The 18194-nt window shown below is 45.7% G+C and overlaps 1 protein-coding gene across 1 annotated transcript; it reads right to left on the reverse strand.

Moving 5' to 3' along the window:
• Nucleotides 1–15822: 15822 nt before the first annotated feature.
• LOC123187547 (stress-related protein) lies at nucleotides 15823–17873 on the reverse strand. The gene is made up of 3 exons (XM_044599435.1): nucleotides 17709–17873; nucleotides 17375–17590; nucleotides 15823–16875 (listed from the first exon to the last, which is right to left on the reverse strand). The coding sequence occupies exons 1-3, from the start codon at nucleotides 17730–17732 to the stop codon at nucleotides 16102–16104; spliced, it is 1014 nt and encodes a 337-aa protein (XP_044455370.1). The 5' UTR covers nucleotides 17733–17873; the 3' UTR covers nucleotides 15823–16101.
• Nucleotides 17874–18194: the final 321 nt, after the last annotated feature.

Here is an 18194-nt window from a genome sequence, read left to right on the forward strand (position 1 = left end):
CTAGCCCTTACAGAATTACTTCTCTTACAGATAGTTGTCAAAGAAAACCTTGCGTGGTTTGTCTCGCTCCTGCTGCACCGTCATCCACCCCAGCTCAGCTGCTCCAACGACAGAAGGGTCCAGCACATCAGGGATCCAACCTCCAGACTGTCTTTTGCCGCCTCAGATCTTCTTCCCCGCCGCTGGCAGCCATGAAAACTGCACTACCATCATCAACCGAGCATATGACCTCGAGGACTACATGGGTCCGCAAGAGAGGTCTCACTCTTTCGTGTCTGCTTACGTTATGCATCGCTTAATATTACATGCTACTTTATCGTCCTGTTCACCGATTAGACTCTGAGTCAGCTCCAAACTAATGGTCAAACTTGAGTTTTTAAATGGTTGTGGGGTACATATCGGGGCCGCTATCAATAGTATCTATCTACTATCTGGTTAATCTACGGTGTCTACTATGAGTTTCATGTTGGGTGGGAAACAAATAGTAAATAAGCCATTATCTGTATTTTTTAACTGAAGCCATTATCTGCCTGCTATTATTGGTTTTGGATCTATCCACGGGTTGCTACCATCACTCTGGATTTCTGCATGCACTCCTTACATAATCTCACTATGTTTTATTCCTATGCATGACAGTTATTGTAAACAATGGAACTGAACATGTAGAGCAAAAGAGACGAGCCTTGCGTGGCAATAAAATTTCATGCAGATGTCGCTCCATGGTAGGCGCAAAGGCAGCCCCCCCCCCTCCACGCATTTCAGATTGTAATTGAGAGGAAGATATCTGTTCTGAGGGGGATTCAGAAGGAGAAGACAACTCCTATTTACCCCCTGAGGTCTTCGCTCTAACTTGGCATGCTGATGTTGGTTATATCATGCATATGGTGTCTTGCATTGCTTACTTTATACATCAAATATGCATCTGCTTAGTTTAGACATCCTTTGTGTGAATGCCATCTGTTTAGTTTATTCATTGTTTATGTGAATTATGCAGCGCCATCTTGTTTAGCCAGGCATCATATATGTGAATTTTGCAATGCCATCCTGCTTAGCCAGTCATCTTATATGTAAATTATATCAGGCCATCCTTTTTTTGGTTACATATTACATTTGTTAAAAATGTTATTATATTCAACTGCTCTTCGTGTGCATCAGCCATTTGACACGGTGATGGCAAATTCTGGAGTGAAAACTAGGTCTTCAGAGCAGACTATGCTATCTGACGAAGCGCATATCTCGCTGGTTACGGATAGCTCCTCAGAGGAGGATTCAGAGATAGATGACCAGTCCTATCCCCCCCCGAGGTGTATGCTCTAACTTGGCAGGGTTATGTTGCTCATATCGTGCGTATGGTGTCTCGCATTGCTATGTCATTTGATTAGTTTAGACATGCTTTGTGTGAATGCCACCTGTTCAGTGTCTAATTACCATATATGTGAATTATGCATTGCCATCTTGTTGCAAGACATTATATATGTGAATTATACAATGCTATCTTGTTGCAAAGGCATTATATATGTGAATTATGCAATGTCATGCTGTTTAGCCAATCATCATGTATGTGAATTATATCATGCTATCATTTTTTTGTATTACGTGTTCCATTTGTCGACAACGTTTGTATATTCAACTACTCTTCCTGTGCATCAGCCATTTGAAGCGGTGATGGAAGTATCTGGAGTGAAAACAAGGTATTCAGAGCAGACAATGCTACCTGCTGAAGCAGACATCTTGCTGGTTACAAAGAGCTCCTCAGAGGAGGATTCAGAGACTGATGACCAGTCCTATTTCCCCCTGAGGTCTATGCTCAAACTTGGCAGGGTTATATTACCCATGTCATGCATGTTGTCTTGCATTGCTTAGTTTTTACATCATATATGGATTGCCATCTGCTTACTTGCTTACTATATAAATCATATATTTGAATTATATCATGCCATCATGTTTACATAGTACATACACATCATCTATCTGAATTATGGCATGGCAACCAATTTAATAAAGACATCATATAGTTATATCATCTCATCCTGTTTAGTGTTTACAGTCATCATATTTTGAATTATGGCATTCTATCCGTGAATGTATGTGAATTATGGCATGCCAACCTATTTAATAAACGCATTATATAGTTATGTCATGTCATCCTATTTACATAGTCTCATATTTTGAACTATGTCTTTCCATCTTTTTTAGTTAGCCATCATAATGTGAAATTGTGTCATGCTATCCTGTTTAGTTAGCCATCATATATATGAAATTGTGTCATGCTATCCTGTTTGGTTAGACAACATAAATATGAATTATTTCATGCCCTCTTTTATTCCCCACTATCCATTGCACCTGTCTATCATACAATGTCTATACTTTCAATTACTTTTCTTGTTTATCAGCCATTTGAATTGGAGAGCGTGATGGCAGTATCTAAGGGAGTAACAACACGGTCTTCAGAAAAGATAGTGCTACCAGTTGATGCAGCTAGAACCACGGTTGTACTTGCCCAAGGACCAGATCCACCGCACATAACCCAGACTCTCGCAGATTGTACCCCTACCCAGTTGGACAGAGAACCAGCTACACCCCTTCTAACCCCAACCCCGGCAGATAGTAACCCAGTTCCAGTTGACACAGCACCGTCTCCACCACAAAGCACTCAAACACGAGCAGTTAGTAAGGGAACTGCAGTGCCCAAAGCACGAGGACCACCACTCCGAATCCCAACTCAACGCTTAAAGGAGAAGAAGATTTGTTCTCAGGTCAGGTTCTGTAGCTATGGTTCATACTCCTTTGCTCTTGCATGACTGTATTTACTCATACCAACTATTTTCAAATTTGAAGGATGGAATTGAAACTCCAATGGCACAACAGGTATGTTTTAAACTTGTTTCTTTAACTGGTTTACTGTTGTAACCTGCTCTATGTTGATTTCAGTTTCAATTGAATAAACAGTTATGTTCTCATGTCATGCACATTACAAGTGTTGTTATTGATCTATAGTTACCCACACTTATATTCTGTCTATTCTGCTTTGTCTTGAACAAATATTATTTGAACTGTGTCTCTATCTTGATTTGGCAACAAAAACTAGAATGATATAGACCATAAAGTGACCATGGTACATAGATATATGTTTGTTTCATGCTGTTATCATGTCCACTTTACTACTGAACTCATTTACCAAAATGAGTTTCATATACAACATGGTAAACATGTGATGTGTCTGCTTGTTTCTCTTTTAGAATGCGGACAAAATATTGGAGAACAGTACCGCGTTATCCAATGGTAAAGGAACTAATGCAGATAAGGTTCAAGATAGTGAGACATCCCTGTTGGTCTCCAAGAAAGCTGATAAAAACTATCTTGACGACAGTGAGGGAACCCAAAAGTCCTGTCTTGATGTAGTGTTCGAGTTACTGGCCACTACTGCTGGCACAAGCTCTTCGAACTCGCTGCCTGAATCAGTTCGTCTTCTTGAGTCTCAACTTCAAGTTGAAAGACATCGATCAGATGTGCTGCGATAGGAAGCTGAAGGACTGAGGAAGTCCCTGCAGAATTCAGATGCATATTTTCTGGTGCAACAGCAAGCGCTGGAGGATTTAAGCGCCAAACAAGAGAAAGTTAATAAGCTTGCTAAGCATCTTGCCAGCATTATGGGTACCCAGGATATTGTTTCTTGAGATCTTCTGAAGTGGTTTCAGTTCTGGATTTGTTTTGCTGCGGCGTTTATTTGCACTGGTCGCCAACTTTGACAACCAGTGTATATGATATGCTGCTTTGTTCCCTATATTTGCACTTGTGGCGAACTTTGATACCCAATGGATGTAATATGTGTAATAGCCATGATAGCCTAGCGTTAGTTGCTTGCGTATTTATTTCCTTGTTGTCTTGTTTATTTGTTTGCTTGTAGTCATTGCAGTTCTTTTTCCGAGATTAGCTAGTGGCTGCAATAACCTATTTTTTAAAACTAGGCCACAATAACCATAGGCTAATACTTACTGTAGTGACACTGGGCCTCCTACTGGCCGTAGAAACAGTGGGCCTTCTACGGGCCGTAGAAACAATGGGCCTTCTACGGACCGTAGAAACAATGGGCCTTCTGCGGGCCGTATTATCAATGGGCCTTATACGGGTCGTATAATCGATTGGCCAAACATGGGCCAAACAGACCGCATTATGGCCATAAACAGGCTAGAGTTGGAATCGTCCGTTCATGGGCCAACCATAACGAGCCATCGTTAATAGATCGTATTTGATGATGCTATGAAATCGGCCCAACGTATTAACGGACCACAAACGGACCGACTGTAACCACGGGCTGAATTTGGCCCACAAGCAGAAAATGACAATAACGGGCCGTAAGTAAAAAAATGCTGGAAATGAGCCCAAGAATAAATGGGCTCTGAGAAGGCCGAAAGATAACATGGGCTAGAAACGGCCCAATGGAATAACGGGCCGTTAATGGGTATAAAGTGATACGTTGTTCATTACGGGCTAGTTTCACCATGGGCCGTTAATGGGTGTAAAGTGATACACTGTTCATTACGGGCCAGTTTCACCACGGGTCGTTAGTAGGCCAAGAGTTACATAGGGCCTCATATGGGCCGAAAGATGTCATGGGCCAGAAGTGAAAACGGGCTGGAATCATATTGGATGGCCCAGATGACGCTACTGGGCCTAATTCGGATAGGGCGTAACGGGCCTTGGGTTAGCAGGCTGTAAATGGGCTATATTCGAACAGGCCGTTAACAGGCTTTCCATGGGCCGGCCCGCCAGCTTTTGACCAGGTCAAACGGGCCGGCCTTTTCACAGGAATGGGCCTCTGTTGGGCCGTGCCATGTGTCGACGTATCATAGGCGCCTATCTGACCCACTGATGAGCTGACACGTGTTTCATCCGGCCAATAAGAATTTTACACGTGTAAATTTCCCATTGGTCGGGGCTGTTAACGGGTTATCGGATCCAAAACCCGACCCGATAGCTTAACGGCGTTCCGTTACGGTGGATGCCACGTGTCGGTCACCCTTGATGAAAGCACTTCTGTGATGCGTGATTTATCGTCATGAAAATGGACACTTCCGTGATGATAATTTTGGTAATGTCATGGAACACTTCTACGACAGCACAGGTATGACTATCTTGATTCTGTCATAAATTTGTCATGGATGTATATGCATGACAAAAAAAAGCGACCTACTGTGACAAACATGTATCCTCACGGAAGTGTATTTTTTTTGTAGTGGGCGCCAACTGTCGTGGACTTAACATGGCAGATGCCCTAGCAAAAGGACTTAAGTGTGGAGCCATTACAGCTAGGTTAGCTTGAAGGGGTTAAATGGGACAAATAACACGGAGAGTTTACCCAGGTTCGGCCCCTCTCAACATGGTAAAAGTCTACTCCTACTTTAGGTTGTACTAGCACATATGCCCGTGCGTTGCAACGGGAAAAATTGATATTTTGTGCAAGCATAATGTCTCGTAGCACCGGATTCACTATGAAGAACATGCTGCAATGCAGTAACCTTTTATAAAATGAACATAAAAAATAGGATGCAATTTATCCGCGTCCATATTTTCTTTACGGGCATAATCTCCCACTAATTTTGTTGAAGTATAATTCTTTCTTTAATTACCATTACGTCATCACCTGTTTTAGTCGAATCGAATCTCTTCTTTTCTAATTTAGTAGCCCCACCACAATGAAGCCTATGGATCCTTCCTTTTAGTTATCCTACTTTTTACCTTAGATCCTTCCTTTAATTAGCCCATCTATTTGAAAGCCCACAATCGTTCTTTAATTATTCCACCGATTTACTCACAATCCTTTCTTTAATTAGCCACATCCATTTAAACATCCTATTTAAGCTCATAATCCTTCCTAAGGCCGCTTCTTTAACGGTCTCTTGGTTGATTCCTAAGGCCGCTTGTATATTTACTGGTGGGAACCATTGTAAAAGAGCGATGCGAGATTAGTAAACGTGAAAGACGGATAACTCGTTGGTTGTTACTCAAAGAGCCAGACATGAGGTACTGCGTTCAATTTCCATGATGTTGATTTATTTTGACCCAATTATTTGTCGCAGTCTCTATGAAAGCCCGTAGAAGGCCCATCAACATACGAGTACCTGGCCCAAATGGCTTACCATGTGTACGAGTGAACCGTACGAAACTTTAGCTTGCGCTCATACCAAACGAAAATCAATGAAAAGGACCAAACCAAGAATACATATTCCCTTTAATAAATCAATGAAAATGACCAAACCAAATTAAGAATACCTATTCCCTTTAATAGTAGGTATAGATTGCTTGGGTTTCGATTACCATGGAGCGAATACGCTTGACCTAGTTCTCAATGAGTTATTTCTTGAGTTAACTCGTCGCCGGGTCACCTCTTTATATACAGGTTGATGCTTGGCGGCTTAAAGAGTCCCGGCTGGCTCATACACAATGTGTCCGGCTTGATAACTAACTAAACTTGCCTTACAATACAAGTTAAACATATGGCGGCTCACACCCGTGGGCCTCAAGTCGTCCCCGGGTCTTGGGCCTTCAATAAGCTTGCTCTATGAACCGCCGTCTTCATATCTTCTTGGGCCTCTTCATCTTAAGCCGCCAGTGGCATGACCCGGCCCCTCCTGGGCGGGTCATACCCAGTAGTTATATCCCCAACAAGGCCCATAGGCCCACAGGCCCGGCCGGGTTCGCAAATTCTCGTAAAACTCCCGTCGTCACGCTGCAGAAGGCACGCCATTGGCGCCACCACCACGAATCCGAGCTGCTCTTCCTCCATGCCGCGCAGAGGACGTCGAAGCCACGCCAATGGTCGTCCCTCTAGGACCCAAATGGGCCTGGAAGGGGCCGGGGGCACGCTGCTGGCCACCGCACGTCACCTCTCCCCCCCCCCCTCCCCACCACCAAGGGGCAGCATCACCACCTCGCCCGCCGCCAGCGACCGCCGCCTAGCCGAACAGCACCGCCGCCGTCCCCTGCCCCGGGAAGGGGAGCCGTGCGCGGGGGGACAGGAGGTCCTGCCGCCGCCGACACCACCTGAACCAGCGCCGGGGGCGCCCGCCTACAGCGGCGGGGAGGAGCTGGAGGGCAGGTACGGCCGAGAGGGAGAGCAGGGGGTGCGCCGCCCCGACCACCTCCCGGGAAGGCGATGCAGGGGCGGGACCAGAAGGGGGGAGGAGGAGGGGGCGCGGGAGGGGCCGGCAAGGAAACCCTAGCGGAGAGCCTCCGTCCTTGTAAAAAAAAGCTCTTATATTATGATATGGAGGGAGTAGTATCCTCAACGATTGGCAGTCCGCGTCGGGACTGTTGAGAAATAAAAACATGTGATAAATTGTATGGGAGGGATGCCTCCCAGGAGGTGTCTGTTGGGAAAGAGGTGTCTCCCCAACACACTCCTTCACCATGTATATAAGTGTGTCTCCCACATTGCAATGGAATGAGTGGATCATTTGGACTCTTCATGTGTCTCTTTTACTTTCACTCTATAACACGTTATCAGCACTTCGCTCTCCTTTGAGAGAAAAAGGCCATCCAAGACGGCAGAACATCAGCAGCGCTTGCCTATAGGATCCAGCGCATCGTCATCACTATGGATGGATACAAATCGATCCACGTCTTCTCGCCGGTCTTGCGGCTGGCGCACGACGCGGCTGCTCGGTGCGGCCCGCTACTGGCGCAAAGCGGCGGTCACGGCCTCAGCATCGCTCCTTCCAGCGTGAACACAGACCTTCAAAATTGATCGCTGATGGACGCCATACGTGCTCGGCAAAGACAGCCATGCATCCGCATGCATGCATCCATAAAGGGCAATCGATCAGGAAACGCTAATTTTGTCTTCTTATGTTTAAGATCAGCAATCTAATGATGGTGTTTTCATGAATAGCCTGCGCGAACTCTTCACTGAATCGGCAGACACAGGAAGGAGGGATCAACCTCGAGTGCATGGCGCGGTGATGCCCCCGTCAGCGGCGCTCGGCCCAGGCCGGCATCCACACAAGAAACCGATTCAGGACCATGTGTCTAGAAACCGATCGGTCTTGATGGCAGTTTCCCCACGGGCGTTCGCGGAGGCAGCGTGACGCCTGAGGCCCGACGATGTTGTCCCTGGCGCGCGCGGCCATCGGATCCGGCGAGTTGCTTGACGAGGAGCACGGCGCACGAAGTGAGCGGGGCCTCGTCCATGCACAGGCCCTTTGCGGCCAGCGGCGGTTACCAATGGCTAACACTCATGCACGCACGGGATTAGGAATTGCACATTCTCTCCGTGGCCATCATGCAAGCACCAAAAGAATTGAACTAATTGCTACAGGATAAGGCCCTTCCTAGGATCGATCCTGGCGTGGTGGCATTCGGCCACGGCTACTTGCGGATCGGCGGCGGCCTTGCGGAAAGGAGGCGCAAGGCGAGACGACGGCTCCCCATCGACCAGGCGAATCTTGACGCGCACTTCTGCGTGAGACGAAGCAGCGGCCTAGCGCGACTCTCCATGTGGCATCGGCGATGACAGGCCAGTGCGAGGCGACGCTAAACAGCAACCACGCTATCAGGAGCGATTGGTTGCATGGTAGCCAAACTTTTCTCTAAGAAAGATCAGGGGAAACATGTCTCGTTCATTTGTTCTCGTTTTGATTAAACAAATATGCTAATCAATTCTGTTTGAGAAAAAAAAAGCAACATATGGACCGAAGCCAACAACCAAGGCCACTATGGCGCTCCGGCGCTCGGCGACATCAAACTGGCGATAGCCTCGTCGAGGACGCATGAACAGCCGTGGCATAGTTCTTCCTCAGCGGCGCTCGATGCCGTCCACAGTGGTACCATGGCTTCAGAGTAAATATACATGGTACACTTGCTGGATTGCATAATAATTGATTATGCATTATTTTACATCATGCAAAATCATCGTTACTATTCATCACCCAGGGTGCATAATAAGTTATTCTTCACCCGAGTTAATCTTACGACCGCTTCATAAACAAATTACGTTTGGAATACAAATAGTTACATTCATATTGATTCACTACATAAAATTTGGTATAAGAAAATAAAAAAATAGGTTATAAGACCAAAAATACCACATTTTTATGTATGTTTTTACGTTCGTAACTTTACATAACATAAAATATTTTTTACGGCGAGTATATGTTTTTTTACGTTCTCTTTTTACGTATGAAATATGATAAAATTTATGAAACCTAAAAATACGATGCATTGACGTCAAAGTAGAGAGGGGGTGAAGAATAACTATTCCTCACCCAGGGTGACGAATAGCGCGACCCTATATATATATATATATATATATATATATATATATATATATATATATATATATATGTTGCACAGGTATGTTTATACTTTTGCATTTATTTGTATTACATGAGTAATATGGTTGCAAAGCAATAAGTTAATTTCATTATTCACATAGAATATGAAACTTGCTTGCAAATTTTAGGAAACATAAGGTAGTGAAGTGTATGACACTGCCTAACTATGTCAAATTAACATTTGTCACAAGGAATCGACAAATGGTATCTACTGCTTAATTGTAGATTATATAATGTTATTGTAAGGTCTATATTATGCCATTCGCACATAATGACCACCTTCAGTTTTGCACACAATTTATGGATTGCATTATGGCGACGAATTAATTTCGTTCACAACTGCGAGATCTACACTACCATGTGGTGATTACCTTCAATGTGTTTTTAATTAACACAAGGTTGTGAGAAGTTCCATAAAAGTGAGATCTACACTACTTAGTGATTATCTATGTGTTTTTAAAAGAAAAATGAAGGCAGAAAACTTATGACATAGCCATTATGAGGCCTACATCGTGGTGACTACCTTCATGATATTTGTTTTCCAAATACTTGGAAATTTCATAGCATTTGTCATTGGTTGTGACTATAGTGTTAAATACTCCATCAGGAGATGAATCCAAGGCAGTGGTGACTATGCTGCATATTATGCTATGAAGAGAATTATGCAAAACACTTGCATATTTTGATGATTACCTTCCATGCATACACAACTTATGAGACGACGTCATAGCTATGAATTAAGTTTCATGCACAGCTGAGAGGTTCACGTCATTTTATTGTGATTACCTTCATGTGTTATAAATAACATAAGGTTGTGGAGGCTATGATCAATGGGAATTGTCCATAAGAGTGAGGCACCACTAGGTGGTCGACTACCTCTATGTATTTTAAGGAAATTAAAGGTTTGTCCCTTTTGAGGTGACTACCTTTACTTGGAAGATCTACACCACAATGTGATGTTCTTCTGGAAGGCTTGCCCTATGGGTCACTAAGAATCACCATCACCATGATTATTCTTAGCCATAACACTTTCATCCTACTTAATTTACTGAAGGTAAATTAATGCATGAGAATTTCATGCAACATATGGCTGACTTTTTTGGAAAGGGAATGCGATGGGATTACATTTGGTGGGAGTAACTATTTAAGATGGGTCATGGACATTAAAGATTTTGTCAACCTGGAGCCTTGTTGCCACAGAAACTCCACTTGCAGAAAATGTCATGGCTATTTATAAATAGCTAAAATGTGCATATTTGCATTTATGTGACATCGCAATGACTCGGTTTTTAAACTGAGTATGTAATGGATAATGAATATCCATTTTCCCTCTAAGGCTTAGGCGAGATATATTGTTATAAGCATCACACGAATGATTATTCATTCGTATTAAGGACTTCAAGTCTGTTGAGGCTTATTATTCTGTTGTCTATAAATCAACACTAAGTTGAGATTATGTGATAAGGCGGCTTCAGATACATATCTGACTATAAGTCCTTATTGCACTTTACGTTCTCCTAGGATGGTAAACAGAAATATCATCTTTGTTTCAGGTTGCAATGCCTGAAATTCATGCTAGTACTGTTAGTACTACGCAATAGTGGTTAGAGAACCACGAGGAGTTGAATGTAAAGTGAAGAAAAAAAGACAAGCAAAATTGAGTGTGTATCTCAAAGGGAATGGATCATTTAATTTAAATGATCATAATGACAACTTTCAAGTTTGTCAAAATGGTGGTTTTACGGAAAATCGTACTAATGATTACCAATTAGTCAAGTATTGTGTTGAATCATACCACCGTCTCACTCGAGGCAAATGTTTTTAATGGGATAAGTTTGAAGTTCTACTTAAAAAGAAAACAACCAGAAAATATCCTGGCATGGTAAAGGAGAATGGACTCCTCTACATTGATGATATGCTTGTGGAATGATATTCCCAAGATATTTTGGAGATCTCGTGTAGTCTCCTAGTTATCCCTAAATATCATTAGTCTATAATTGTACTACTACATATAGTATAAATTGCAACATCTTGTCCCTCGGACATGATAGTTTAGATAATTGAGTGTATGAATCAGTTTATACTCAATCTTGTTGTATACACAATAATTTCTCCTCCTTTATCATCATGGTATTGACGATTAGAGAAATTATTGACAATTCTGTTGGCCACAACTTAACAAGTTGCAATATTCCCAACAATCATGAGATTGTTTTGTGGGACTGCATGTGACATTGGGGAATTAATTTTAAGGCACTCTCACCTTAAAATTTGAAATGAGCCAGCCAATATTCTTGATTGCATTCAAGAATATGTTCGGATTATTCAATCACTATCTGGGTTATGTTGGTACTTCATGGTGTTAATAGACGCAGCTAAAAGATGGTCTTAGATGTGTATCATTCACACAAACCATGTGTTTACTGAATTAATTGCTCAAATTGACGAATTTAGAGCAAATTATCCTAACGAGGGATAATTCCACTGGAATGCAAATGTCGTTGAAATTGATTCACGGATATTCAATGGTTATATTCAGTATATGGTACATAACCAGAATGGTTTGGTTTGATCTCTTATGAAAGAGATACAATATTGCATAGCCAATGTTGCAGAATTGTGATTTACCAACATTTTGTTGATGGTAAAATGCGGTCTCACACTCCGCATATTTGATCTAAATGAGATCAAATGATACTGCACCCCTTGCAATTTGTACGTGGAAATAAGTGAAGTATTTCCCATCTGCGGTAATTCGGTTGTATATCGATATCACCACTCCAGCGTACATCATGGGCCTTCACATATGGTTGGGATCTATGTGAGGAATAACTGTGGTATGTTCGTTAATCCGCCGAATGCCTTAACCCTTACAAGGGAGTTATTTGCAGCCCATACGTTGATTGCTTTTGCAATAAGAACATTTTCTGGCATTACGGGGAGATGAGTACCACAAAGAATGCCAGGAAATGGATAAGAAATGTCATAGACATTTTGTCCACGTACTTAAGAATCTGAAATGCAGGTTCAAGTTATGAAAAATTTGCAGCATATTGCAAATAATCTGCCAAGTATATTTACTGATGACAAATGTGTCACTATGGTCAAGTACCAGAACGAGTGGAGGTACCGAATAAACCACTCGTCTCCCTAGATGAGAGCAAGAGGGGGTGAATTCTGGTCGCATGAGATTAAGTTCTCATATGTTTCAGCAAAAACAGAGGAGATTGACCCCTCGATCAGTAAATATGATTCAACCTCGGGTTGAATGACACCTAAGGGATGCGCGGCATCCAAAGTCCAACACATACATGCACACATTTTTATGTGTTGGGACATCGAAACACCTTGACTCCGTTGTTGTGGGAAATCACGAGGAGTTAAGAGGTGTAATAAGAATTCCACGATGATATTGATTCATGAGAATCATATATGAGAAAGTCTACATATGTCAACATAAAATTCTTCTCGAGAATTGCTAGAATCCTTTTGGGCCCTGAACCAAATCCATGGACAGTGTTGTTGCACTTATACTGGTTCAAATGAAAGGAAGCATAAGAAGTGCACCCATAAAGAGAGGTATTTACCATTGTAAAACCTGCTCCTAATAAGTATCTTCCAGAGGGAAGAGAAGTAAATTTTCGTTTGGAAACGAAAATAAATGAGATGGTGATAAAGTGAGGCTTGTAGCACAAGGGTTTTTCGCAGAGACCCGACATCGGTTATGATGTAGCATACCTTCTTGGTATAAGTGGAATTATGTTTGATACTGAATGTTAATGGCAGTACAGATCCATATGATTGATGTATGTAATGTCTACATATTCCCATGGGTCAATTAGTTTGGATGTATATATTGAAGTCATTGAATGACTTAATATTCTGAATCCAGAGGTAAATCGCAACATGCATGTGTGGAACTTCTGAAGTCATTCTATGACTTGAAGTAGTCGGAGAATTGTGTGGTGCAACCGACTAAGTGAGTTATTCCTTGACAAGGATTACTCTCATACTAATGATTGTTGACGTGTATTCATGAAGAAATCCTTAATCGGATTTTACATCACCTTAATTTGTGGTGTTGATGATCTTATAATCAAAGTCTATATAAGACATGAAATACACACAATCATGTCAAGACGGATATTTGGGTTAAACCAAATTATGCTAAGTTTACGACTTGAGCATATCCCCCTAAGATACCAGTCTTCATATATCCGAAAGTATTAGAGAAGTTCAATATGGATATATTATATCAAAAACACATATGGTCATATTATACCTAATATGGGATACAGATCCTTGAGACATAGGGGAGATGGTGAAGTGATAGTTGGACACAAAGTGCCATATCTAAATACCATCAAAATACTCATATATCTTGCGAAATATGTCAGACCTGACACTACAGTTTTTGGCAATTTATTGAGAGTGTAATTCCCCGAAAGATATAAGGTTTGTGTAAGGAATATACTCAGATATATCCAGGGCACACATGGTCTTGATCAATTTCATCCGGAAAATCAAGATGAGACCATGGTTTGATATATTGATAGTGGCTAATTATTTGATCCCACAATGCCATATCAAAGACTGAGTTTGCTGGAAGCGTATTTTGAGGGAAGTCTTCAGAATAGACTCTAAACGAGTCCTTCGAGTAATCATTCTACTTTATTTGAAGCATCACAAAATGTAGATGACTTCATAGAATGATTGGCCACATGTGAAGTCATGTGGAGATTATCATTATCTACCAAGATAATGTCACTTGTATTGCTTACGGGTTATATTTATCCTCATGAGTTACAGAAATGTAAGAGGGTAATTTGCAAACAAATTATTGTGATATTCACTATACCTCTACCAATGTTTATATTCCAGAATTAGGTTCGTGGATTGGGTATGAGATAACTTTGAGGTTTGCAAAGTTCAGGGGGAGTAAAATCCCAAATTATAACCCATTGGTGATCTTCTGATCACTCATATTGTACTCTTTTCCCTTTATGAGTTTTTCCTTGATGGTTTCTCATATAAGGGTTTTAACGAGACAATATATAAATGCAAGTGCGGATATATGCCATATTGGTTTCTCTTTATATTTTTTTCACTGGGTTTTAAAGGAGTTTTCGATGACATATTATTATAAGATTTCTTCTCAATTTTTCCCACAGGGTTTTTGAAGGAGTTTTCAATTTGCAATATACATATGACGAATTGATCAAGGAGGAGTGTTGAGAAATAAAAACATGTGATAAATTATATGGGAGGGATGCCTCCCAGGAAGTGTCTGTTGGGGAAGAAGTGTCTCCCCAACACACCCCTTCACCATGTATATAAGTGTGTCTCCTACATTGCAATGGAATGAGTGGATCATTTAGACTCTTCATGTGTCTCTTTTACGTGTCTCTTTTACTTTCACTCTGTAACAGGGACGATTCCACAATCAAGGCTTCGCCCCTGTCGGTACAACGGCCACGGCCGGCCGTCGTCGCCCGGTGTTTTGTCCTAGGCTGCCCCTCACCATCATCACTCACTCGGGTGTACCTCGGCAGACCGAAGCGTTGACGCCGGCCTGCCGGCCTTGTACACAGTACGTGCGGCGATGCATGCCCTGTTTGTTGCTTTGCCGTGCCGTCGCCGTCGCCGCTGTCCACGTACGATGAAATCCTGACGCACGCCGTGTACATCGGTGATCGGTCGCGAAGAGGCGATAATTGGCGCTGGCGTGTGTGTCCCGTTGCTCTGCCGTGGAAGCCAGGGAGACCGGAGGAGAGAGCAGCAGGGCCGTTCCGTCCGCCGGCGCACGCGTCGAGCATCGAAAACGTGGTCGCGTGGAGGCTGCGATCTGTGAAGCCCGCTTCATATGGGCTTCACAGATCGCGCGCGTGGGAGTAATGCAGAGACGGTTTGGTAACTTCGGTCGGGTTCGGGGCGGGCCTGGGGACCGTGCGAGTGCGCCGGAAGAGGAGAGCAGCGCGGGACGGATGGTGCGCAACTTCAACTCGAAACCATCCGTCCGTCCATCGCAGGAAAACGACGCAGCAGCTCGGCGGCCAGACGAGGCAAGCGGATTGAAGGGGACGGCAGCGAGCACAAGGACTTGATCGCAAATCGCGGATGGTTTCGCCGGAACCTGTCGACGACGACGACAAGCGCTTTCGACACCACCCGCCCACAGACCCCGGAGCATAAACAAGGGAAGAAAAGGAAAACGACGCACCAAAACCAAAACAGTGCTTAACTAGGGAAAAGAATTCTATGAGACACGTAAGACCCATCCTGATGGATGACATGTGGCATTCACAAATCTCAAAACATCCCCCCACCCCACACCTAAATCAAGGGCGAGATTAGATGCTTTGTGATTTGTGAATGCCACGTATCATCCATCAAGACGGGTTTCACCTGCTAACCGTGAGATCTGGTCTCATATAATTTTTTTTCCCTTACCTTAACTAGTGGCCACAGTCCACAGAGACGAGCGAACCCATAAAAGGACGAAGCCAATTGCATTGGATCAAGTCGACGAAGGCGACATCAAGCAACTTTTTGTACAAAAGCACGGAGAACATTAGAGACGCGCACCACACAAAAGCATAGTAGCTAGTACAACATCATTATCATTAGCATCACCCGTGAGCACGTATCTAGGACGGTAAACCCAGGATGCCAGTATCTTCTTAGCCCTGGGTCCACATTATCTTATTCAGTTCCGGCCAAGGGCGACATACCTCGTCCACCAGGGCATGATAGCGGCACGGCGGCACACCTAGGCCTGGGCCCCAAGATCCATAGGCTTGGCCGCCTCCGGCTGGCTCTCCCCGGCGGTCTGGGCGTCAGATTCCACAGGCTTGGCATCCGGCGAGCTCTCCTCCCCGGTCTGCGCATCAGGTCCCACAGCCTTGGCATCGGGCGAACGCTCCTCGGAGGAGGTCTGGGCATCCAGTCCCATAGGCTTGGCATCGGACGAGCGCTCCTCGGAGGAGGTCTGGGCATCCAGTCCCATAGGCTTGGCATCGGACGAGCGCTCCTCGGAGGTCTGGGCATCAAGTCCCGTCGGCTTGGCATCCGGCGAGCGCTCCCCGGCCGAGTTCGTCCCGAACGCCTTGGCGATGCGCTCGATGGGGATGCCGGGGAGGAACCGTGCGCCGGGGAACCCCCGCCCGGCCGCGAACGAGATCACCCTGTTGTACTTCTCGCACCAGTAGGCGGCGGTGGGCACGACGATGTGCGCCACCTGCGGGAACACCGGCAGCCCGTTGAGCGAGCGCCAGGCGGAGACGGCGAGGTGCTCGGCCGCCGGCTCGTAGCGCGCGTACAGGTCCTTGGCCACCGGCTCGCAGCGCACGTAGAGGTCCTTGGCCACCGGCTGGACCATGCCGTACACGTCCTTGGCCACGCCCTTCACGCCGGACCGCCTCGCCCCGTCGGCGATCTCCCTGGCCAGCTCCGGCACGGCGTGGACCGCGTGGGACGCCTGCGCCGACGCGGACTTCACCGCCGACGGGAGGTGCCGGCCCAGCTCATGCACCGCGTCGTCCACCTGCCATTGCCAATGCACGCCACTCATTAGCAGCCACAAAGCAAACATCATTCTAATAGAGCCATGCTTGAAATTGACGACAAGTGTCGCTGGATTGCCGTGACAAAAACAAAATGAAATGCAATCGACGCATGTGATTCCCCGCGGCGCCACCTCGGGGTCTCCGCCAGTGCGCCGGAATCAAAGGAATCTAGTCGGGATCGAGACACGGGGAGATCCCACGCACCGGGACGGGAGAATTCTCCGCCACACAGCTCTGCCCACCAAACGAGGCCCCACTCCACGCACCAGAACGGGAAAATTCTCGATAGAACGGGAAACTGCAGAGGTTATGTCCACCGCTAGAAAATCCAGCGGCGCGTGCTAAGCATGGCAGTTTGGCAGCAGCAGTACCCCACTCCATGGGCCGCGAAACGAGGGCAGCCGCACCCGATGTCGACCCTAAGCTACGGTGGGGGAAGCGGGGCGGCTCGCGAGACGTGCGGGGGACCGTACGCACCTTGCGGTCGACGAAGGCGAGGACGTGGAGGGGGACGCCGTGGAGGCGGCGGGCGACGGGGCCGGCGACGCGCCTGACGGCGGACTCGACGGCGTCGACTCTGGGGCGGAGCGAGCCGGAGTGGTCCCTGGCGAGCGCGTAGAGCGCCGCGATGCACACGGCCGCCTGCACCGACACCACGCGCACGAACTCCAGGCGCCTCAGCCTCGGCCTCTCCTGCAAGCAACAACCAACCAAACACGAAACGCCCAAATTCAGGACCAAATCGGCGCAAACTCCGCGCCGAATCGAGCCGAGAAGCAAGGGGGGAGGGGAGGGATTTCGTGGCGCGTACCGCCTGCGGGCTGGCGTCCGCCATCGCTCGCGAACCGCCTGCGAATCGAAGGAAGGAAGGAACGAACGAACGGGGGGTTTCTGGAAGCTGGCTGGTGGGGGGGAATGCGAATGTGACTCGGTGGAATTTTCCTCCTTCCTGCTACAGCTAAAACGGGAGCGAAATGCCGGGGCCGGGACGAGGGCCCTAAATAGGCGCGCGAGGGGTGTCGCGGGGCCGTCCGATGGGGAGGGCGTTCGATCGGAGCCGTCGTCGACACCGCGCCAGAAGAAGGGTCCGGGTTTGGGAGCGGAGCCGGTACGACGTGGCTGGCGTGAGCGGCACGTGGCCGGGACGGGAGGGGCACGTCGCTAGCGGCGGTATCTTTTTCCTCGTCGGTCCGTGCGCCGAGAGGAGAGAGAGAGATAATTGTGACTTTGGGCAGACGGACGGCTGTGGTGACCGGAGTCCGGCGCCGTGATGTCACCCTGGTGATGGAGTGTGTGT

This window comes from Triticum aestivum, chromosome 2A (assembly GCF_018294505.1).
Source record: "Triticum aestivum cultivar Chinese Spring chromosome 2A, IWGSC CS RefSeq v2.1, whole genome shotgun sequence".
Lineage (NCBI taxonomy): Eukaryota > Viridiplantae > Streptophyta > Magnoliopsida > Poales > Poaceae > Triticum > Triticum aestivum.